The 24,341-nt window shown below is 46.9% G+C and overlaps 3 protein-coding genes across 3 annotated transcripts in view; 2 read left to right on the forward strand and 1 right to left on the reverse strand.

The window, feature by feature from the left end:
- The first annotated feature begins 2,192 nt into the window (after positions 1–2,192).
- Slc10a4 (solute carrier family 10 member 4) lies at positions 2,193–8,224 on the forward strand. The gene is made up of 3 exons (XM_032916856.1): positions 2,193–2,899; positions 3,607–3,817; positions 7,105–8,224. Exons 1-3 carry the CDS (start codon positions 2,310–2,312, stop codon positions 7,615–7,617), a joined length of 1,314 nt encoding a protein of 437 aa, XP_032772747.1. The 5' UTR covers positions 2,193–2,309; the 3' UTR covers positions 7,618–8,224.
- A 494-nt stretch (positions 8,225–8,718) lies between these two features.
- Zar1 (zygote arrest 1) lies at positions 8,719–13,076 on the forward strand. Its single transcript, XM_032916857.1, has 4 exons — positions 8,719–9,531; positions 11,349–11,441; positions 11,519–11,593; positions 12,784–13,076. Exons 1-4 carry the CDS (start codon positions 8,722–8,724, stop codon positions 12,925–12,927), a joined length of 1,122 nt encoding a protein of 373 aa, XP_032772748.1. The 5' UTR covers positions 8,719–8,721; the 3' UTR covers positions 12,928–13,076.
- A 2,241-nt stretch (positions 13,077–15,317) lies between these two features.
- Positions 15,318–24,341, reverse strand: part of Fryl (FRY like transcription coactivator) — a 165,479-nt gene continuing 156,455 nt past the window's right edge. Inside the window, exons 58-62 of the mRNA XM_032916330.1 lie at positions 22,008–22,076; positions 19,804–19,821; positions 18,910–19,020; positions 17,695–17,885; positions 15,318–17,543 (exon numbers count right to left, since the gene is read on the reverse strand). Coding sequence (XP_032772221.1) covers positions 17,285–17,543; positions 17,695–17,885; positions 18,910–19,020; positions 19,804–19,821; positions 22,008–22,076 — 648 coding nt within the window. The 3' untranslated portion in view covers positions 15,318–17,284. The remainder of the gene's footprint in view (positions 17,544–17,694; positions 17,886–18,909; positions 19,021–19,803; positions 19,822–22,007; positions 22,077–24,341) is intronic.

Here is a 24,341-nt window from a genome sequence, read left to right on the forward strand (position 1 = left end):
CCAACAGGACCCACCCCTTAGTGGTCCCACAGACTTCAAAATAATTCTGGATTGGGACTGAGCATTTAGCATTTAGGCTTTTGGGGCCATTCAAGACTTCAACTACAGCTGGCCCTGATAGGGCCGCCCTGGTCTTGTGATAAAATGTCATCACCGATAGGATGTATTCAAGAAGAGCACATCTCATCACACGTCTTTAACCTCATATGGGTCTTGAAAACTAGATTATTTCTCATTACAACCCCTGTTCTTCAGAGCTTTACACATGGAAATGCATCTTGTTTGAGTTTAGTTTGTTAGGACTTACTGTGTTCTTAAATGTTTGCTGAAGTTCTAACCTCCCTGAATTAACCCTACGGTGGAGAAGCAGAAAATCGTGTGCACTTCAGTACATGTACGGTAGGATTTTAGACTAATTTTTCATATGCTCTACCATTTCCATGAGACTTGGGGAGGAAGAAAAGCAAAGACAGGGGCTCACAGTATCACCCGTCTCTCTGGGAAGGGTTGGGAATCCTTTCTGGTGAGGAAGAATTCACTCTGTCCTGGTTTTGCACAGCAAGAATAGCCTGGACCCTGACTGTAGGCTAGACATTCTCACGCTGGCTGTCAACTGACTGTCACTGCCGTAATTCCTCCAGGGACACTCACACCTCCTTAGGAGATACTCTCTGTGGAGAGAAGATCCTTTCCTCTGACACGGCTGGAGTGATGGGCTTCACATTGCTGGGGCTCTGTTCCTATAAACTCTGATGTGATTTGTGTGAGGATTAGCCTGTCTGTGGGCAAGCATCTCTATACTTTGTTTCTGTCCAGTCCTCTGATTCCAGTGCTGGGACTTTTATTACAACACTTCATAAATCTGTAGCCATGGAAATGTCCTCTCCCTGCCTGCCTTTGACTTCTTTTAAATTTTTAAAATCGTTATAAACTTTAATATATATATGTATATGTATATATATGTAATCTTGCAAATAAATAAAAATTCACACACCAAAAACAAAACAGACCCAAAGTCTATACTACCTAGTTAGTTAGAATGGGCATTTGCAATGGCAATGGAGGCTGACCATAACACCCTTAACATTCATTTTTTTATGGAGACTTTTCTCAGCCCAGCTTCACAATGAGGTGGAGATTGAGTCAGGTACCCATGAGCTTGGTGTAGGGGTGGGGGTATCCTAGCTCTGAGAGTAAGAATCAGGTATGGCACAGAAGGAGAGCTGGCTGGCAGCAAGTCACTGAATGTTTTCAGTATAGGGACTGGAGAGGATTCAAGGTTCCTAACCAGAGACACTGCAAATGTGTGCCAAGGGCTCTCATCTGATCATTAGCACTGTGTGTGATTAAAATGTTATGCCACACACAATAGATATGTACACTTGCAATGTATCAAAGATAAATGGAATTCGTAGACAGAGAATCGAGCCCATGGGTTTTGCCCTGGCTCTGAAACAGCGTCAGGCTAAAAAAAAAAAAAAAACAAAAACAAAAAAAACCATGATCATCATTATAGCTTTTTACTCTTATTCTGAACATAGAAAGCTTAACACTTTCGTTAGCAAATTCAAACCAGAGACACATGCCGCTTCCAGACTGGTTCACAGGAAGCCTGCTCCCTCTGTGAGTAGGGCTGCGGGCTATTTAAACTATTTATGTATATGACTTTTAGATACACGCATACGCTTCTTTTTCTCCATTCGATGAGTCCGGCCCTCTAAATTTCATTACCGAAGAGGCCGGGCTCTGGTGCGCAGCTGCTGGGCAGAGTGACTAAAGATAATTGTGTTCTGCGTGTTTGGAGAAGCTGGGAAAAGCCTTGACATTGTTTTCATCATTAAAAAAAAAAAAGATAAATGTTTAGGGAGTTACGTTCAACAGGACTTGACAAGTTTATACATATATTCAATTCTCACACGGGACTTTATGTTCAAATTTAAAGCATTTGAGCTAGAAAAAAAAAATACTTTCAAAAGAAAAAGAGGCAGGGCCATCAGAGAATTTGATGGGCAGCCAGGCCTGGTCTTCTCCGCCCTCTTGGGCTTTGTTGGGTCTTTGTTCCGCCCCTGGCTGCACTGGTACAGAACCACTTAGCTGTGATTAAAAGGAGGGGACCGGGCGGCAGGGCGGGGCCTGCGGGGCGGGCGGGCGGCGACAGGGCTGCGCGGCGCGCGCAGTGCCAGCTGCCGGACAGCATGCACACGGGAGCGACGACCGGCCCGCCGCACCGACGCCGCGGGGACGCTTGACCAGACAGACAGGTTGAAGCCGGGGATAGCCCCTGCAGACCGCGCCTCGGCGACAGCGCCATGGACGGCCTGGACAACACCACCCTGCTCCTTGCCCCGTCCTCGCTGCTGCCTGACAACCTCACCCTGTCGCCTAACGCCAGCAGCACGAGCGCCAGCACCCTCTCGCCTCTGTCTGTCACCTCCAGTCCCAGTCCGGGACTCAGCCTCGCTCCCAGTCCGAGCATCGGCTTCAGTCCCGACTTGACCCCGACTCCAGAGCCCACGAGCAGCAGCCTCGCGGGCGGCGTGGCAGGCCAGGACTCCTCCACCTTTCCCCGGCCCTGGATCCCCCACGAGCCCCCATTCTGGGACACGCCGCTCAACCACGGGCTGAACGTGTTCGTGGGCGCCGCCTTGTGCATCACCATGCTGGGCCTGGGCTGTACGGTGGACGTGAACCACTTCGGGGCACACGTCCGGCGGCCCGTGGGCGCTCTGCTGGCTGCTCTCTGCCAGTTCGGCTTCTTGCCGCTGCTCGCCTTCTTGCTGGCCCTCGCCTTCAAGCTGGATGAGGTGGCCGCGGTGGCCGTACTCCTGTGTGGCTGCTGTCCCGGTGGAAATCTCTCCAATCTCATGTCCTTGCTGGTGGACGGCGACATGAATCTCAGGTATGGCCTCTTACTCACCCCAACCCATAGCATTCACACCAAGAGGAGTGAATGTGCTGGAGGTCTTTGGGTTGAAGCCCTGAGGAAGAAGGGTGGACGGGTTGGGGGTGGGGATATGGAGGCTTGGCTTTGAAATCCTGGTGGACGTTTAAAGATTGTGTGTCAATGGGGGAGATAAGACCGGGACCTAGCTGCTTAAAGGCCCTAGGGTTTCACGCACAGCTCCTTCCTGGAGGGACCGGGTCTTAGCTCACATCTCCAGTAACTGGGAGACAAAGAGAAGGGAGAAGTCAAAAGCTAGGTCTTGAAGGAAGTGCAAAAAAAGCAAAGCAAGACTGTGGTCCCATAAGGAAAATCATCTCGAGAACGCAACATAATCCAGTTTAATCCAACAAGTAGCATCGCCAGCTTCCGTGCCGCAGGCTATTTGGTAGGATTAAAAGAAAAGAGTTTCTTTCCTGTCCTCACAGTTACCCAGTTTCCAGGATGACGCCCGAGGCAGCTGTCCTGGGTCCTGCATCCTAGGTCATTGTCTTGCCTGGGATTCACGTTTCTACTGAGACGGGATAAAATGGGTTCTCTGCAGACTTCAACCCCGAGGCTTACAGCGCCCCCACCTCCCTCCCTGGGCTGTGTGACGGGTAAGAGAAGACGTGGCTGACTGTGGCTCAGAGCCCTTTCTGATTTCTGCTCGTACCTTTTTGCAGTATCATCATGACCATTTCTTCCACACTCCTGGCCCTGGTGTTGATGCCCCTCTGCCTCTGGATCTACAGCCGGGCTTGGATCAATACCCCTCTGGTGCAGTTACTCCCCCTAGGGGCCGTCACCCTGACTCTCTGCAGCACGCTCATCCCTATTGGGCTGGGCGTCTTCATTCGCTACAAGTACAACCGGGTGGCTGACTACATCGTGAAGGTAGGCTCTCTCTTCTCTAACCAGAGTCTGGTCTCTAAAGAGTGGTAGACAATGCTAGGAAGTTTGGAAAGCAGGGAAGGGAAACAAAGGACTTTCAGGGACACACTTAGGTTTATGTGACAAGCCTAATGACGTGGGAAATTCCTAGGAGAATATCTCTAAGTCATAGCTCAAGTTGAGAATAAAGATGCAAGTTATAAACTCGGTGCTCAGGGGCTGAGTTAGGAGGGTCTGGAGTTTGAAACCAGCCTGGGTTACAAAGCAGGACCTTGTCTCGACTCCTACCTGGTAGGTGGTAAGGCCTCTGAAAATTAACAACAGTGCATGAAATCTTTCAGCAATCACTGAGGGGTTGCACTTCTGGGGGCACAATGTGGTCAAATGGCAAACATTAGCTATATGCCTATAATCCTGGCACTCAGGAGGCAGAAGCAGGCAGATCACAGAGTTTGGGGCCAGCCTGGTCTGCAGAGTGAGTTCCAGCCCAGCCAGAGTTACATAGTGAGACCCTGTCCCAAAACAAACTAAACCACAGCACAGCGAGCACTTCCCACGAACTGAATAGTACCAACATTCAGAGCAGATTAAATACAATTATTCACAATGTTTTATAATGCATTAGTATGTTTTCAAGAGTGAAACTCTAATTCAGAGGAAACAAAAGTACCCTTAAATAGCTCAATTAAAAAATCAAAATTAGCAAAATAATATTGTCAATCTAATAGAATATACAGAATGTTGGCCTTAAAGCACAAAACAAAACCAGGTCCTGGATAGAGTAAATTATGTTGTCATTTCTAAACCTGTGTATCTTTTTTCTTCCCTGTTGCATTATTTTATGTGTTTTTAAAGTTAATAAGATGTGAGGGATTACTATTACTAGACAAGATTTCTAGGGAGTGGACAGATAGCTTAGTGGTTAGGAGCACTGGCTGCTCTTCGGGAGGACCCAGCTTCAATTCCCATCACCCACATGTCAGCTCACAGCTGTCTGTAACTCCAGTTCCAGGGGATCTGACACCTTCGCCGAGACACGCATGCAGGGAACACACCAATGCACGTAAAGTAGAATGAATAAATAAATAAATAAATAAATAAATAAATAAAACTAAAATATTTCTGACTGATTTATTTTTACAACATATTTTAGGAGCACATAGTTTTCAATAGTTTGCCAGAGAATATTAATTTCACTTCTTTTGAAAAATCAAAACAGTGAAAACATAAACAGAATGCTCATTTCAGGAAGCAAGATAACTGAAATGCATAGCTAACGAAAGTGCAAAGCCAAGTTCCCTTAGGTTAAAGAAGGAGCCATTTCTATGCTACAGTTATGGAGACGAATATACAGAATCTTTTGTGATTGTTGTTTTACTTTTATTAACTTATTTTCTACCCATACAGAGGAACCAACTTTCCCTAGGAAGAGAAATAGAGGGTTCAATTCTGCGCACAGATTTGGCTCTCAGTGAAAGAAGTCCTATATGATAATCAATATAGGATTTAAGAAACACGTACTTATACAGTATCCTCACAGATGGTCCAGATAAATTTAGTCAGCACAGCCATCCACCTGTGCTTTGCAAGCCCTTGGCGTGAGCTCAGTGCTCCCTCAAGCTCAGTGCTCCCTCAAGCTCAGTGCTCCCCAAATGACTTTATTCATCTTTCTTTTCTTTCTCCGTCTTCCTTTTCCTTTTTTTAAATTGGCTTTTTTTCATCTTTTTTTTTTTTTAGAGCTGAGGACCGAACCCAGGGCCTTGTGCTTGCTAGGCAAGCGCTCTACCACTGAGCTAAATCCCCAACCCTTAATTGGATTTTTTTATTTACATTTCAAATGTTATCCCCTTTCCCGGTTTCCTGTCCATAAACCCCATATCCCATCCTCCCTCCCCCTTGAGGGTGTTCCCCCTCCTCAACCACCTCCCTTTCCTGCCTCCCCGCCCTGACATTCCCCCTTCTTCTTTTTTAAACTCTTAAATGGCTTAAAGGAACTTTGTAGCTAGCATCCTCAGAATGAAGACCTGGATTTCCTGTCAGTGCCTTCAATATGATACACTTTGGAAATTAATAAAAGTGTTGCTTTGCTGACTGAAGCTCTCTGCCAGTGTGCATATGCTTTTATATACCTTAGGAAGCTATTTCAGTATCTCTTTGAGTAGAATTTTTGACCAGCCAAGATACATTTTAATTTTTAAAAGACACATGTCAATCCCAGCAACTCCAGAGGAATTGACTCTCTGGTCCGCTCCCTCAGAGAGGCAGAATTATGCTCAGGATCTTGGATCCCTGTTGCACTCACGGAAAAGAGCAACTTAACTATGCATCTGAAGGGCCTGGGGGATTTGGATGTCTTCCTCTTTCACTTGGATGAGAGACACGTGCAGACAGATCGTCAGCAATGCACGTTTGGCCCAGTCAGTAGCAACATACCTAAAACCTCGCTATTGTAAAACACCCTAAGAATCGAGAGAAACTTACAGTTGGAGATTTTTTTCAGGGACGAATCAAGGAGCAGAGTTGCAAAATTTCAAAGAATTCATCATATCTTACACTTTGCTCTAATCTAATGAGTTGATAATTGTTCCCACACTGTTCGCCATCTTCGGACCTGCACTTTGAAGGTTGAAAATATCCTAGACTAAGTTAATTTTTTTTTTTTTTTTTTGGAGCTGGGGACCGAACCCAGGGCCTTGCGCTTGCAAGGCAAGTGCTCTACCACTGAGCTAAATCCCCAACCCCGACTAAGTTAATTTTTATTGTAAATGCTAGCAGCCTTTTATCTCTGGTGTGAAATGAGAACTGATTTCATGTGGAAAGCACACGGTTCAGGAGAGGTAAAGACTACATTGTCCGGTCTAGTCCTGAGACCATAGCTGGGTTCTTGGGCTGAATGCTAGCTGCTCCATTTGAAAGAAGCATGGTAATAAACTGAACACACACAAACAGCGCTAAACATTGTATGACCAAGGCCAAGAGGCTGAGGGACAGTCCACTAGAAACAGCAACCTTTCCCTGATCTCTGGTTTATCATTTCGAAGATTTTTTTTTTTCTGAATGAGTAGATTGTCTTTATGTCCTTCCATCCAAGGCAAATGCTAGAGCCCAGAGAAGCCACTGGATATCGAGCTGGCCCTCCAAGCAGTGATGTCTAAGGTGGAGCTTCAGGTTTTGGACATGGTTGTCAATGATCTCCGCTTTGCTTCGGAGGTTAGAATGGGTATGTAGCTTGCCCAGATTCCTCCCGGGTGATGTGATTGCTGACGGTTGCCTATCTGTTTTCTTACCAGGTTTCCCTGTGCTCTCTGCTCGTGACTCTGGTTGTTCTCTTCATAATGACCGGCACCATGTTAGGACCCGAACTGCTGGCAAGCATCCCCGCAGCCGTTTATGTGGTGGCCATTTTTATGCCTCTGGCGGGCTATGCCTCGGGTTATGGCTTAGCTACCCTCTTCCACCTTCCGCCCAACTGCAAGAGGACTGTGTGCTTGGAGACCGGAAGTCAGAACGTGCAGCTCTGTACCGCGATTCTCAAGCTGGCCTTCCCCCCGCGCTTCATAGGCAGCATGTACATGTTCCCGTTGCTTTATGCTCTCTTCCAGTCAGCGGAAGCAGGGGTGTTCGTTTTAATATACAAAATGTACGGAAGCGAGATGCTGCACAAGCGAGAGGCCCTGGACGAAGATGACGACACAGATATCTCTTATAAGAAACTAAAAGAGGAGGAGCTGGCAGACACCTCCTATGGCACCGTGGGGACAGATGACTTAGTGTTGATGGAAACCACCCAGACTTCCCTCTGAACGGGGAGATGCCCAGGAGTCTCCATTTGGCTGAAATACCACTTTGTGACCATGGTAGTGCGTATGGGTCCCATCCAGGATAAGGATGGGTTGGCGTTTCCTGTACCAGATTCGATCTTCCCACTGTAATGTTGCACCTCAGTATTAACCGTGTGTTTTTATAACCCATCAGTGTCCCAATGTTGCTTTCACCTGGATCAGCTAGACTGCCGCTTCCTCTGCTCGAGTGTGCTGTTTGCTCTTGTCTGTCTGTTTTGCCCATTCCACCAGCATCGCTACAGAGGGGGGGATGGGGCTGGAAATGTAGATGTCTGGTGCATACATGAGTAAAATTGTAAAACAGAAACACGGGCTTGCTCAACTCACAAACACCCGATTATATTCAATGCTGGTCTGTACTGAGTAAAGTCCAAAACGGGTCAGAGAAACTGCAGAATGGCATTTCGTCGTCAAGCCACTATCAAACCAGAGAAAATCATATTGATGTATGTGACTACTTGATCTAGTATCTATTGTTAATGGACATCATCATTGTCCAGGGATGAAGGCATTTCCCCCCTCCGCCCCCATACGTTTCCTGTATTTGTATAAATGCATCTCAGATCCATTTATCGTCTGAAGGAATGGTTTACTTAAGAAAATGTGTAGACCTCAGCCCAGAGGAGAGAAACTGGGCACCTCTGTTCACGCCCGGGGAAGGGCTGTAGCTTCAGGCTTTCCTTCCTGAAAGGGCTGTGGGTGGACACTGTCCACTGCTCTGAGCGAAGTGAGCTGTGGTCTGAGACAACAACATAAAAAGAGGCTCAGAGCGGTCTCCTAACCTTGGTATTTTGCTCCCTAATCAGACACACGGGCCTCCCTTGCCTTCCTCATGGCAGACATCTGGAGCAACCAGGCATGGGGCCCACCTGGCTCGGATAATCCCGGTGATGATTCTCACCTCGGCTAGTTCCCCTACAAATCGTTGCTGTGGCTAGCAAGAAAAGCCCTTTTTCTGCATCCACAAGAGGGTTTCGCTCCCGGTGCTTAGAGGGTGATAGGGTTTTTTCTCCCGGTGCGCGGCCGCCTATTTAACGCGGCGCGGAGGGCAGCTGGGCCGCGCTGATGGCAGCCTGGGCCGGCGAGGCGCGGGACGCACCCATGTTCCCGGCGAGCACGCCCCACCCATGCCCGCATCCTTACCGGCCCCCGGCAGCCAAAGCCGGGGATGGCTGGAGGTTTGGAGCCAGGGGCTACAGGCCCGAGCCCCCCTCCTTCCTCCCCGGCTACAGACAGCTCATGGCCGCGGAGTACTTTGACAGCTATCAGCGAGCGCAGCTCATGGCCCTGCTGTCGCGGATGGGTCCCCGGCCGGTCAGCAGCCGCGACGCTGCGGTGCAGGTGAACCCGCGCCGCGACGCCTCGGTGCAGTGTTCGCTCGGGCGCCGCACACTGCAGCCTGGACGGCGCCGAGCCAGCCCCGACGCCCGGCCCGGTTCCTGCCAACCCCGCAGCCCCGCCAGGGCCGGGAGACCCCCGCGATCCTGGCGCACCGTCGCCCTGTACTCGCCCGTGACCTTCGGTGGCCTCTCCTCCTCGCTGGAGGTTGCGGGGGACAGGCAGACGCCCACGAAGGGAGAGGGGAGACCGGCACCCACGGGGACCCGGGAATCCGAGCCGGGAGAGGTGGCAGTGATGAAAGCAGTCCCCCAGCCGCAAAGCGAGGAGGGCGACGTCCAGGCTGAGGGGCAGGAGGGGCAGGAGCAGCCACCGCGGGAGGACCCGGACAGTGTGGCGGCGACGCAGTCTGAGCCCGGGAGTGAGAAGCCACGTCCTGTTGTCGAGATGGCTCAGGAGCCCAGTGACTTGGCTGCCTCTGGAGACCGGGCCTCCCCACAGAGCACTGAGCAGGACAAGGAGCGCCTGCGTTTCCAGGTGAGGCCAGCCTGGCAACCTGGACGCTTCCAGAATTGTAGGGCTCCTTCGGGGCTAAGCTAGCGGTTCTGGGTGATGCAGGGCATAGAATTCTTCAATGCCCTCAGTCTGTATTTTTTAAAAAACCCCAACCGTGTATGGGTGTTTTGATTGCATGTAGTGTCTGTGCATTTCGTCGGAGTGGAGAGATGGGAGCGGAAGAGGGCGTCAGATCCCCGGAACTGGCGATTTACAGGTGGTTGTGAGCCACTATGTGGGTTTGAGGAACTGAATTAGGGTCCTCTAGAAGAACTGTGTTCTTTAACAGCTGAGCCCTCTCTCCAGCTCTTCAGCTTGTAGGAGCTCGCAGCCCAGCCGCTGCCGGTTAATACAATGGGAGGTGTTTACACAATAAAAGCAACCCCTACGTGGCCTGACCCACTGGCAGTCTCTGTTCTTGGGAAATGACAGTGTAGTTGATTCTGGTCACATCAACACTACAAATGAAGCCTCCGCGGCGAACGCACACCAGTGCAGTTTGGACCGTACTTCAGATGGCTGACGGAAGATAAGAAAACACACAGCAGAATATCATCATGTGAACTGGGTCGCACGAGAGTCAGTTTCCCAAGGCTCCTTTTCTCATTTCCCCTCTAGATATGGGGGAATTTGCCTCAGTTGGCTGGTGTGGTTTTGTTCTCTACCAAGCCCTTCCCTCCATTTTTTTTTTTTTTTTTTTGGTTCTTTTTTTCGGAGCTGGGGACCGAACCCAGGGCCTTGCGCTTCCTAGGCAAGCGATCTACCACTGAGCTAAATCCCCAACCCCCCTTCCCTCCATTTTTGAAGCTCTCAACTGAAGCTTCTCCCTCCCAAACTTGCCTGGCTTTTAAAAAAAACAAAAAACCAAAAAACCTCCGCATTCATCCAGAAGGCCAGCACTCCTAAGCCTTGGATGGTCTTGAGTTGCAGCCTAGGCTTACCAAACAAGGAACTGGGGGGCGGGGGTGGGGGCACCCAAGGAGTGTGGCCATTACCCCCTCCCCCCAAAGAGATGCAGAGCTCTGAGCTCTGGGAAAGGACTCAGAAATGCCTTATTTTCCAATCATTTCAAGGTTGTTGTGTTTGGGGTTGGAGTGGCAGTGGAATGGGGTGTCAGAAAAGCACTTGTTGGTTGCCGTTCACAGCTGGGGGTGATCTTAGGCAGAAACCTTAAGCTTTCTGGCCTCCTGTGTCTGCTCACTATAAAAATTGCATTAAGAGTTCTTCCAGGCCCCCCTGCCAGTCCTAAAGGCTTAATTATAAGAGCTTGTTTCTAACTTATTTGTCACTTAAGTGGGAAGCGGGCAAGTTTAGGACTCGGGTGCTAATGTTACATAGTCATACTAAATGAGCTATACTTACATAGGTGGCGGGACTTTTTGGAAACTTAACTAGCATCATGGACTATTTAACATTGATTGAAGACTTTCGAAGGTTTAGAAGAGCCTTTCTCTTTCAGTGTAATAACTCTCTCATCTGTGGAAGTCCTAGGATCACTCATCACCCCACATAAAAGGCCCAAGGGAAGGATCCTGAGCTCTAGACAGCACTATTTGGCTTTTCCCTTGTCCGAGGGGAAAAACACTTATCCATCTGCGGGTATAGGAACTTTCTTGGTTGGCCTCAGTTTACATATTTGTTTGACTGAACTATTATTTCACTGATTAATTAAGAGGTTGACCCAAATCTAACCTTACTACCATGGTAAATTTTCAAGTATCAGGTTGAATCTGGTCCCAGATTCTGAAATGAGGGTAACTCAGCCATCACTTGCTTAAAGTCTGTATCCTGCTGTTCAGTTCTTAGAGCAGAAGTATGGCTACTATCACTGCAAAGACTGCAACATCCGGTGGGAGAGCGCCTATGTGTGGTGTGTGCAGGGCACCAGCAAGGTAAGAGGCTGTCCCATTCCTGCCCTGGTGCCGCGTGGGGAGTGTCAGCGTCATGGGGACCCTCTTTCTCGTCGCAGGTGTACTTCAAACAGTTCTGCCGCGTGTGTGAGAAGTCCTACAACCCATACCGAGTGGAGGATATCACCTGCCAAGTAAATCAAATGTTTGCATTTTGGAAAAGGGGTTTCGTGTACTATTTCGAATATATTTCTTTTTTCTTTTCTTTTTTTTTTTTTTTTTTATGGAGCTGGGAACCGAACCCAGGGCCTTGCGCTTGCTAGGCAAGCGCTCTACCACTAAGCTAAATCCCCAACCCCTCGAATATATTTCTTAAAAGAGGTGTAGGTTTCCAGGAGCCTTAGGCCCTACTTTTTCTTTTTCTTTTTTTTTTAAATTAATTTATTTATATGAGTACATTGTAGCTGTCTTCAGACACACCAGAAGACAGCACCTTATCCCATTACAGATGGTTGTGAGCCACCATGTGGTTGCTGGGATTTGAACTCAGGACCTCTGGAAGAGCAGTCAGTGCTCTAACCACTGAGCCACCTCTCCAGCCCGGCCCTACTTTTTCTTTCCCTTCTTTCTGTTTGTGGATAGGGGTGGTAGAAAGTCCCCTCTGCTGTGAAACGGGGTGTTTGTTCCCTTCTGCTCTTGCAAAACTTGACTGCATGGCCCCTTTCGAATCTGTTACCTCATTAGCAGTGTAAAAGGCTTGCTTACCTGCCGCTTGACTTGGCATAAGGGAAAACCCTGCAAGAACAGAGTACCTTTCTGTAGCCTGAGGTGGTGCACTATTACCCCGGTGTACCTAGGAAGCACATTTCCAAGTTAGAGTATGAGACCCAAGACACGGAGCCTCAGCTTTTCTTGAGTTTGCATAGGGAGTTAGCTCCCTGTGAGACCTTCTGAGACCTGGTCTGTCCAGCTCTGTGTAATGACGGCTGCTAAGTGCTTGCTTACCATTAGTTCAGCACTGCGGCAAGGGACTTAGATAACCTTCAGAAAGAAAGAAGTGACAACAGTTACCTGCTAAGGTTAACCACAGAGCTAAAGGACTTCCACATCTACCTGAGCGTCCAGCGCACTTAATGTTGGTAATTGGAGAATGAACTACCCCAGGATGGGCCCTGAGAACCCTAGAATGGAGAGCCACGGATGCTCCATTCGGAAAAGGGGATCGCAGGCACCGTTCTACAAACTTAAAGCCTCGAGCCTTTCTGCTCCTGGCTCTCGGTGCCCAACTCTCGTGCCACCTGTTCTGTAGTCTGCTTTGAAGCTCCAAGAATCGAGGGTCGGGGAGGGGGGTTCATCCTTTGTACTTTTCACTCTGATTTTTCAGAGTTGTAAAAGGACTAGATGTGCCTGCCCGGTCAGACTTCGCCACGTGGACCCTAAACGCCCCCATCGTCAAGACTTGTGTGGGAGATGCAAGGACAAACGCCTGTCCTGTGACAGCACCTTCAGCTTCAAATATATCATTTAGAGAGAGTTGAAAACGGTTCTGCTAGATGGAGCGGACAAGTGAGCCTTCTCCCACACCCCTCTCCCCTCTCCACCTCTCCCTTCTCAAAATACTTCATGAAAGGCGGTGTACTTTAATATAAAGCCTGCGAATAAAAGGGGTTGCAAACAGTTTGGGGCTTTATCCAATTCATGTCGCAGTTTGAGGTGAGCCTGTGCTGAAAGTCGATAGCTTTGTTAAGATCTGTTGGTGGCCAGGAGTGGGCCAGGCTGACTTAGGGAAGTCACAGGTGCGTCGTTCAACTCTTAAACTTTCACAGACGACAAATGTACGGCTTCAGTCTACAGGTTGAAAATCTCTAAGAAAGATGTTATTTAAAAGGCCCAGCACACATTAAGTTGTCATATTTTTTAAATTTAAATTAGTCCTAATTTAAAGGTCCCCCTGGGAACCGTGAGCGCCCACTGCCAAATGGTGCTGGGGGGAACCTCAGTTCTTCTAATGAAGCAGGCGTTGGTTGTTGGTCTGACACAAGCATCACAGCTGGAACCAGGTAAAAACTGTGTTCCCTTCCACGTTCTCTAAACATTTGTTATAGAAGTGTCTAATCCCTGTCTACCAGAAAGTGGATGCTGGTCTGTTACCTTGGACACTGTCAAGTATTAAGCAAACATGTTGAAAATCCGAAGTAGGCTTGAGGGCTCTCTAGTGTCCTTGTGAGGAGGGGGCAGGTTCACCTGGGCCCAGGTGAATGAAGCCGATGTGCGTGGAGTGCTACCAGCCTTTCAATCTCTTCGTGGGCACGTCTAACACGTATCCTAATTGTCAGCAAATAAACCAGACAGAGGACCGACACGATGCAGAAGCTTTTCCTACCTAAAGCACTGCTCCGCTTAGATCAACTGAGCTGAAATTGGATTGAGTTGAGTTTGATAGAAAGGCCCGTTTCATGCTGGGAGCCTCTGGTAGAGAAAACCAGAGGCCAAATACTGAGTTTATGACCAGTAAAACTAGCCTGACACTGGCCATTACATATTAGAAGGCACGAAAAGGGGCCTTTTCATTTTTATTTTATGCATGTGCTTTGCCTGCATGTTATGAGTACCACATGCATGCCTGGTGCCCAAAGAAGTTAAGAGGGCACCGTACACCCTGGAATGGAAGTTGCAATTGAAAGCCACCATGTAGGTGCTGGGTCTGAACCCCAGGTTCTATACAAAGGCATGTTAACTGCCCTCGTAGCTGTTTACTGCTGAGCCATCTCTCAAGCCCCCATTTTAAAGGTGCACTGTGGACAGTGGACTGAGGCTAGATTGCCTTTTAAAGGAAAGCACTCTGGGTGCCTGGGGACAGATAAGTTTTAGGGACTAAAGCGATGGTAGCAGGTAAAGCTACCAACTGTGCGCTTAAAAGTCATGGGCTTCCCTTGTTCTCGGGGCTCGGGGACTAGGGCCAGGCAGAGGTAATCCCGTTGACTCCTGTCCTGGGTGGTGCTTGGTGCTTGCCAAGTAGAGGAACTAAAAATGCCTGCAGAGTCCCAAGGCAGCACCACTGGCTGCTAAGGTGGGTAGTGAAACCATTCCTTGAAATAACTTTCCAAGGGCAGCTAATACTGTTTGGCAAGAATGGAATGGCTGCACTGAAAGCAGCTACTGAACAAAGTGACTCAAAGTTTCCATCTCTGATGGCAACATTCTGGCACCGAGGCTTGTCACACTGTTTATAGGTGTGTAAGCCAAAGCTTAGAGAGCATCAGACCCTCAGACTGCAAGGCTGGCAGGAGACACTCTAAATGCTACCTCTGCATGTGGAGAGAATGGCTTTATGTTAATTCTTACACTTTTCAAAGTAACTGTGGACCACTTGAAAAACTAGGAGGGAAAAGCCACACAGAAACTATTGGCCCTTTTTCCTGATGTGTAGGTGTTTGTCTGACAGAGCAGTTCACTGTGTTCTGGCAATGCTCTTCCCTAAAACGTCCCTTAGCCATGCTTTAAGCCAAGGTAGCTCGGAGTCACTAAACCTGGATACCGCTTCAAACCCTGACTGTATTATGGCTTCTCAAAGAGCAGCACCAGGGAACTGCCCACCTCTCAACTTCCTATTTAAAACGGTAAGCTCACAGAAGAGGGTAACATAGAGCAGACACTAGGTTCTTGCAGAATGAAGCTGACTAGAATTAAGCCCTAATTTTGCCTGTATATACAAACTCTGCAGTCAGTGTAGATGTCACGAGGATAATCCTAATAGATTTGGTTTTGTTTTTGGCAGCTGTATCCCCCCCTCTCCGTCCCCCCATTCCCCACATCAGTATCAAATTAGTTACATATGAATTATCCAAACCTTTGGGTAGTCAATTTAACTTTTTCCTGCCTTTTTTCAAGTGAAATTATACGTGAGAACTATACAGGTAACATGATGCCATCTATAGTCATCTTTATTTGTTTTCTTCTTAAAACACCACACAAACCAACAGCTACAATGCTTTTTTATTTTTAACAAAAAGGATGTAAGGAGGGTGAGAAAAATTGGGAGAGGGGATGTGAAGTGTGGCGTGTCTCTGGACACCATCCCTGTGCCTGCCCACCCCCAGCCCAAGAGTTATTAATAATTTAAAGGGCACCATTTACAGTACCAGAACACCATTAAAATAATTTTTTTTATCTGGGTCAAAAAATACAGTGATTATGAATGTGCTGTGACCAGTTATAGAATTTTCCAGGAAACGTGACCACGGTCCGCAGTCGAGCGGCGTGCACAGTGCCCCCGATTAATGCACTTGAGCATAATCACATTTCTGTCAGGGGCCACGCCCCCGGGAGAAGGCAAAGCTAAGCAATTCATTTCTACATTCTAAACTCTGGAACCACAGAGCCCAGTCTGAAAATAAAAGTCACAGTGGAAAAGAGATGCATATAAAAAATACAAGGTGTTCCTTTCAAATCAGAGGAGTCGTGGGACTACATTCATTTCCTTTACAAAATTCTATTTAAAAAAAAAAGGGACAGGATCCAGTTTGTTACACTACAGACTTAGACGGTGGAGAAGTGTATTGCGCGTTTTGGGAGTCAGTCTTCAGGCTTCCTGTCTTTCCCCCGTAGCCCCAAGGGTTCCGTTAGCCTGAAACCAGTCTGAGTCCTGCATAAACACACAAGTCATTTGCACCTCTTCTCTTGAAGTCTGCAGCCGTCATTCAGAGCCCGCAGAACACACGGTCCACCATCGGTGACCACAACTTTTCCTTTAGCTTTGTACGTGTTTTCTGAGAGAACAGTGCGTGGCACGAATGTACAAGAAAATACAGGTTTTAGTCTATGCGGTGTCTATAAGTTACCGAGTGAAATAAGTTAACTTGTGTAATGGGAGGCGCTGGCGGGCAGCGTGCGTCTTTATTTTACATTTTAAAGTCTCTGCAGGCGTCTGCTTTGGTTAGTTATCAACAATATCAACAAAAGCACTGATCAGAGAGCTGAGCAGCAGAGTCCAATAACGTTAAGAGATATATTATTTCTTTTTTTTTTTTTGAGACACTGGGGAAAACCCAGCTTTAAAATATTATTAAAGTGTTCTGACATTTACACACTATGAAGAGTTAGATCTAATAAAATAAAATTTCTTCAAAAATAATCTTGCAGTGCTCTTTTAGGCATGCTCTGAGAAGCTGTCACCAGACATCCACACCTTGAAAATAGGACTGACACACACACACACACACACACACACACACACCCATACACACACACACTTCCTTATACAGACCAAAAAAAAAAAAAAGAAAAAAAAAAAAAAACCAACCCAAACACCCCAAACCCTTATGCCATAAGTTGGAAAAAAACAAACAAACACCCCTAAAACACAACCCCGGACCCAATGGTTTTTGCAAATAAGTCTGTGTTATTAAGTCTGACTGGGTGGTCAAGTTGAATACTAAGTGTCAACTATGCGTTTATGATGATGACGGCTAGAAATCCACGTGGCCCGGCAGGCACATGTCTTCAGCTAAAATGAATTGGCCCCAATCCCAGCCAATTCACCTGCCCTGCAACGTCTTGGAGGCCATTATTGCAAACATCCTCGGAATTTCTTTCTTTCTCCAGAGTAATGTAGTTTGTATGCATTACTTTTAGCCCTTATTCTTATTCACATAGGTTAATAATGATAAAAAATTCCTTCTTCATACGGTTGCTGTAGAGGTCTAGGCAGCAGCTAAGCGGTCAGATATTTTCTTCAGTTTTCTTTGACAGTTTGAAGTTATTAGTAGACTACAGGGAAAGGTGCTGCCCCAGGGTTTTCAGTGACGCACAAGGGTTCATGAAAGGTGCTCGGCTAAAAGTCTTCATCATCCTCAGCTCACGCCCTCTTGAGGGGCGGAAGTTGCTCAGAATCCAGTGCTCGCCGTATTTCCGACGGGTCTGGCCTGTGCTAGGAGAGGGTGTGATTGCACCGTGCGGAGAGACTCTCTGATCTCCAGGTTAAGCTCCATCAGTTTGCAGTTAGCTTCGGACATGTCCAGGTTTGAGCCGACGACCGCGAAACTGCCCGTCTGGCCTAGCGTCTGGTGATGGAAGTAGATGTGTAAGAGTGTCTGCACGGGGTCGTCGTCACAGCTGCCGAAGATGTCATTGGGCCAGAGGGTTCTGGAAAGAATGCATAATGTTAACGTTCTGAGGTGTATGTCCTTGCTACACATGCTACGTTTGAGGTTAAAACCTATGAACGGGACTGCCCTGCCCGGTGAGTAACCGTTTATCATATTCTATGGCACTGTGACGTCTCTTCCCAGCTTACCTAAACGCTTTGACTTGTGCCACAGCTGATACGAATTCCTTGTTCTTCAAAGTTTCGATCAGAGAATGAATGGCAGTTTCTATTGTGGTCTGTGCGGCTTTGGAAATGTCAGGTTCTTCATTTTCTGAGGCGGCCTCGGCTGCCTTAAGGATGCCTTCCAGCTGGGTGAGCTCTTCCGACATGTTGATGACCTAAAACAAGAAACTCTTCAAGGCTCTATCCCCTACGGTCACAACCAGTGGGGAACCCAGTCAGTTACAGGGGAGAGGCTGACGTAGGAATGTTCTTCTGTCAGGAATACAAATTAGCAACCAAATAAAAGACTTAAAACCAAGGCAAAGTCACTTCCGCTGTAGCCTAGGCCACTCTGAACTTGAGATCTCCTGAGTACTAGGTGGTACAGTACTTATATATTTGTTCTGTATCTACACGCGCGCACACACACACACACACACACACACACACGCACACAGGGATATATCCCTAATACCAGGTTTAGCTATCCTAGATAAGTTGGGCTGCAATAACTGTTTATACTCTATCTTGGGAGGTTATAATCGCCGTTGGACAGTGAAGGGAAGTGTATTTAGAAGGTCATTTACCAAGGCTATTTCATAGAAATACATTCGTTTACTACAACGGCCTGACATGGCACATCAGTTAAAAGGAAAGCTAACTGATACACTGGGGGAAAAAATCAGTGCAAGTGGCTTTGGACTTCAAGCACTCTGACAGGGAATGTGTATACATACACAATATCTACATAGCATTTTAAAAATTCAGTTCTTTTCCCAGTGGCAATGTTAGTATCAGCATGCAGGGAGGGAGACAAAAGATTGTATTTGATAACTGTGAACCTACATATTAACCTCTGCGTTAATGCCGTGTTCATTAGACCACAGAGAGATGAGATGTTAGGGGCTTCACAGAGCAACTGTGTGCATGCTCTGCTTCCAGTCACTGATCTGTTTCTGCTACTGAGCCTCTGGCCTAACCTGTTGGACGTCGGCTCTCACGACAATGACCTGACAAGCACATCAGTTTGAAAAAAAGCTAATTGATCAACTGGGGAAAAAAAAAAAAATCAATGTAAGTGGCTTTGACTTTCGGCATTCCACCAAGGAATGTATACACTTAAGCATGTTCTACACATGCAGGCCCGCAGGTATATGGTTACAACTCTGGAAAACAGCCCTGATGCCCGCTGGAACTGACCTCTGCTTCATTCTTGATGGCGTTTACTTGGTTGATGAGTTTGCAGTAGGCCTGGAACAGAAGCAGCAGCTGAAAGTGTAGCCTGTACAACCTCCTGCAGAGTTCCAGCTCCTAGGAACGAGCAGTGGAAACTGAGGTTAATCCAATGCCAGACCTGCCTGGATAGCACACCCCCAATAAAACAGTACAAATGTGTTAAAGTCGCCTTGGCGGTTGCGCTTCTGCGGTAAGCGAGTTAATACGGTGTGCAGCTGATGAGAGGCGGGTGAAAGGTGCTTTGGGGGCTGGCTTTCAAATAACAAGGCTTGCTGCTGGTTATGGAATTCCTTTTTAGTAGGAAGCACATTTTCACACCGGACAGACAGTGTCAGAAGGCAATGTGTGGGATGCTTTGGAGGGGAGGACTCAACACGAATTTACAACTTTGAGTTGATGATGGGAATTCACAGGGGTTCGGGCTTTGACCCCACTGAGGTTCCTGATGCACCCTCAACTGGCGCAGAGCGAAACTGGGTGTCCTCTTACCAAAGGGGGGGGGCTTTTGAGGAAATGGGCTCTTAAGCAAACCACTTGGTGATCTCATCCAAGTGAGACTATGAAATAACATGTGCGGTTGAAATTTCGGGATGTGACAGGAGACACGTCAGTGACGGGTGTAGAGAAGCACCACGCAAGCGCTAGCTGCGTGTACATCTTCGTTTGAAAGTCTCCCCGTTTCCTCGTCTTTTTAGGACCCACGTGACTCGGATTAGGGCTATGCAAAATTGAAGCACACGCTACTTTCAAAGTAGTCAAAGGCAAAAATGTTGCTAGGTCACAAGAGGACAAATGGCAGATGAAAACCAGTTTGTCTCACAGGGATAAGGAATCTATAAATCAAGACAGGCCACTTACTGCTAGAATTCCCATTTGCTAAGCAAGGTGATCGGGTCACAAAAAAAGAATACAGAGAGAAAAAGACCAAGAATTAGCATAGGAAAACATCACAACCAAGGTTACTGATGCCCGCCCGCGCAAACCATGGGAGCCCTAGCTATTGTAAATGTATTTTAATCCAGGTTTTTTGTCCCAACAAACCCAATAGTAATAACATTTCCATGAGTGCAGTGGGAATGTTACTAAATTATTTTACTACTATTATTATTATTATCATTATCATACCAAATGATTGGCTGAATTGGCCCATAATATTACACAGGAAGTACTTACCAGCAGCAGGCTCTCTGGTGTGGCTCATTCTAGACTTTCCTATGAGCTTCTACTCAGCTCTTAGGCTGTCTCCCTCATACAATGGGCCACAAGGCAGAACATAGAGAACTGATGTGTTTTACGCTACACTTCAAATGTCATTTGGGTCAGAACTTTGACCTAACCATGTTTGAATCGAGGGACGATGATGTATGTGAAACACAGTGAAAGGCTTTGGATGTGTGAGGAGAGTAATTTTGAATTAAAACAAACTGTGGGGATGTAAATGGTGCTTCTAGAACCTGCTTTTCTGCGCGGTTCCCTCTGAAGGATTCCCGTTAGTTTAGAAAGGATTTGCTAAGCAAAGGTGAACTTTAGCTCCACACAGCTGACCATAAATTATGCAAACAGTGGCCCAGTAACATTAGCAGAGCACAATCCAAACTTCAAACAGCAGCAGGAGGTTGCACTTCATATGGTTTATTTCCAGTGGGAATTCAAGTTTTAAATCCCTTTCCTCATTCCTGTTAGCCATGATACATGGGACTGGTTCTACACATACATGCAGTAGTGTTGCGGGCAATGGCACAAACCATCGCTGTGATTTACCAAAAGTGATCTCGATGCACTGAAACAGATATCAAGGACAACACACATACACATTTGTAAGTACACTGATATTTGCATGATAGATTTTATCTTCCCTAACTCAATATTTACTGACTGCTTGTATAGACTGCACTCGGGCAGCACAGTGTCTGTGTAAGGCTGGGGATACGAATCAGTCTGAAGAATACAGTCTCCGTTTTTCTCTCTGAATATCTCAAGCTGTAACTGAGTCAACAGTCTTGGAGGTTATGGAATGGTTTGGGGTACAAGGACCCCCAAACAGTGTCTAAGGACCACTGAGCATCTCTCTTGGTTTGGATGGATGCTTGTAGGTATTGTCAAAAGCATCTGTGACTTAAAGGCCAAAGTTAACTTCCATGTTGTCTCGTTTCTTTATTCGTGATTTTAATGCTCCTTTCAAATAGCACAGGGCTTAGAGTTACCTGTCTAGGTTTCTGCTGCTTATTTATTATTAGACAGATCAGTCCCCTGAGCCTCAGTTCTCATAGTCACGGGAATAACTAAGGGGTCACTCAGCCAAACTGTTAGAGAATATGACCATGAAAAATGTATTGGCATCGTGCCTGAAAAGCTTAACAGTTAAATTATAATCCCTTCAAGATTTCATCCTTACCCAGACTCCAGATTTTTATTAGCGTATACGCTGTGTGAAGACATCTACTACTGTAATGTAACTGAGGTCGAAATCAGTGGGAAGTCAGGTGTCGGGGGTGGTGATGGCTGAGTTGCTGAAGGCTTTTTCCTAGTGCGAGGTTGCTCCCGCTGGAGTAACACATGGGTCTTAACAAACTATTTCCACAGGAAGTACTATGGCTATGTCTTCCTCTGAAGAAAACGTGTTGTTACTGTTTAAAGCAACTGGACGGAAACACGACAAAGCCATTCTTCACATTTAGAGTAACAGACCCAGAGCACCCTGCCCCGGGGTTTGCCTTTATCACCAGACAATATATCCACAGAATACTAATGCACAGCCATTTCTCCCCGAGAGGCAGATGAACTAAAAGCCAACCTGAACTGTCCAGATACCCATCAAGCTTATCTACTCAATGTTATTACGCTTCGGTCGCAAGCTGGTTGTTCGTTTTTATTAAAGTGAAGTTTTCATTACTAAGCCAATATTTCACTGAGCCTAACTTTCAGGGAGATTGTTCTGATAACCAAAATGAAAAAGGCTCGCCACCATTCTTCCTAGGGATATCAGGTAAGGGCAGCGGCGTGTATGCATTGTTTTATAATATCCGATGCGGGCGCTCGGCAGGAAGCACACAGAGACTTACGTGTGCATTGGTGTTTATCCTGTCTATGTCTTCGTTGGCACCAAATGTCCTCTTGCAGTTGTCTAGCCACTGCAGAAATGAGAAAGGGTAAATTTCAACAGTCAGCGCATGAAACCAGTGCTGTGTCAAGTCTGTCTGTACAAAGCCAGAAAGGCAAGGGCTGGCTGTAGACACAATTCATCGCCACCTGAGGCCGGTCATGTAAACAAATGAACGAACAAGGATCAACACAAGATGCCGACACCGTGAGTTTATTAACCATGACGCAATTGGCGTTCTCGGGACCCGTGGCGTCCCACATTGTGAGATCCTTCGCTTAGTGAATTTTATTGGAAATCTTCACCGTCTCTACCTGACCTTTATGTCTAAACGTGAGATGTGGAAAATGAAAGACTCACTCTCCCTTTGGCTGATCTAATAAGGGCAACTTACAGAAAAACAAGCCAGGCTGTCTGAGCGCATCCGAAGTTTAGTTCTGCCACTTTTAATTAGTGAAGCAGAAACCAAGATCTATCTAAATCCTGTTTCTACGTACTTTCTTTCTCTTTGGATGGTAATAAATGACAAGCATGCTGTCTCTGAGGCCTCTGGATAGATGTGGGTTTTCTAAGTCGATACTAATTTAAAATAAAGTAGCATTGTGGGTGTGTTGAAAAAACGGAGCCACAGAATTTCCAAAGGGAGAGCTAAGGGCCTTCAGATGAAGCCCCGAGGCTTCTGCAGTTTCTGGCTGACTGGGTGGGGGTGGGGTGGTGTTAGTGAAACGAAGTAATAATCAACCACTCAGCCTGCGACTTTTGAAAACAACTCCCAGCCAAGTAGCTCCCAGGAAAACATTTTAGTGTTAGATATTTAAAATTCTCAATGGTAGCTTCATGCTCTACACAGAAAGAATCAAAATTAGAAATGGTAATTGTTTCAAAAAACAATGTCTTCGACCTTCTGTCTCTTTTATCACAACCACCCAGACAACGCTGGCCTTTGGGTTAGTTCCTTGACAGCATCTTGGAATAAAAACATGTTAAACCTTTCTGGTAAGAGACAGCTGGTGGCAGCCATTGTCATCAGAAGCTATCAGCAGATTTCTTAATGAACACCTACCAGTCAACACCTACCATGGAATTTATGCCTTAATCTCTACTCATACAACATGTTAAAATGCGTATACACTTAGACTACCTGCCCAGCTTGTCCAAGTAAACTAGTACAATGAAAGTTATTTCAGTTGATTAATTATTGCCTATTCTAAACATTTTAAATATTGCACATGCTGTTCCGCATTTTAGGGAATACTGTTTAATAATTTCTGATTTTACTCCCAATAATATAGTCCCATGGCTAAATGCTAGCCATCAAATAGCATGTACAGACACAGCAGAAGGGCCATGCAGAGAAGCCCGGCCTCCTACCTGATTGCTCTCATGTTTTCTTTGCTCAAATGAAGGTTTCCCCAAATGAAAAGTTTAGCTGCTGTGAGGGGCTATGTTTCTAAGTATCACAGAGCAGCTTATATGCAAACAGGCAATCATCCAAGCCAATGATGGACACTGAACTATCAGACAGGACTCTGGGAGAGTACTGCAGTGAGCCCTGCATGTGTGCCTTGCTGGAGAGGGTGGGCACACAGTGGTGGCTTCACGTTCATGCCCTAAGGGCTCTGTGTACTGTGAGCTGCAGTTATCAGTGATATAGCAAGGTACTGAGGGCTGAGATGCTGAAGAAAAGGAAGCTCCAGGGATCGAGTCCAAGTGTCTGGGTAGCTTCTTCATGGGACCGTTGATGTGTTCACAAGTGTGGGGGTTTGGGGGGATGGTGCAAGAAGAAAGGTCAAATTGTATTCCCAAGGTGCTGGGGAGGTAAATCCGATTCCTGCCAAGGCTTCGAGGTCCTGGCTACGGCCTGGTTATCACACTTGAACTCTAGAGGATGGAAACACTACATGTGTAGCAGAGACACTCCTTATGACTGGGGGAAATCTTACCCCGGCATGCGGAAAGCTCTGTGAAAACCAAGCTGACAGTACATACACGGTGTAGAAAGACGCAATGATGGACAAGGACAGCAGACAGATAAAGACTGTGGGCGAGAAAGGGGCAGGGGTCGAGTTTGGCTTTCCTCTCAGCAGAATTCACTGAGGACCGTCTTCTCTGAACACAGTCGCCCCTTTGTTATTCATGACACTGTTAACGGGCCTGCCTGGCATCTGTCTTGTTCCACAGGTCTGTCCACTCTTATGCGGGTAGTGCCTGATTTGAAATCAAGTGTTGGTGGCTAGAAGTCAAACTTCAAATTTTCCTGTTCTTTGTGGCAAAATCTACAAGAACTTTCCTAGGA

Source organism: Rattus rattus, chromosome 11 (assembly GCF_011064425.1).
Source record: "Rattus rattus isolate New Zealand chromosome 11, Rrattus_CSIRO_v1, whole genome shotgun sequence".
Lineage (NCBI taxonomy): Eukaryota > Metazoa > Chordata > Mammalia > Rodentia > Muridae > Rattus > Rattus rattus.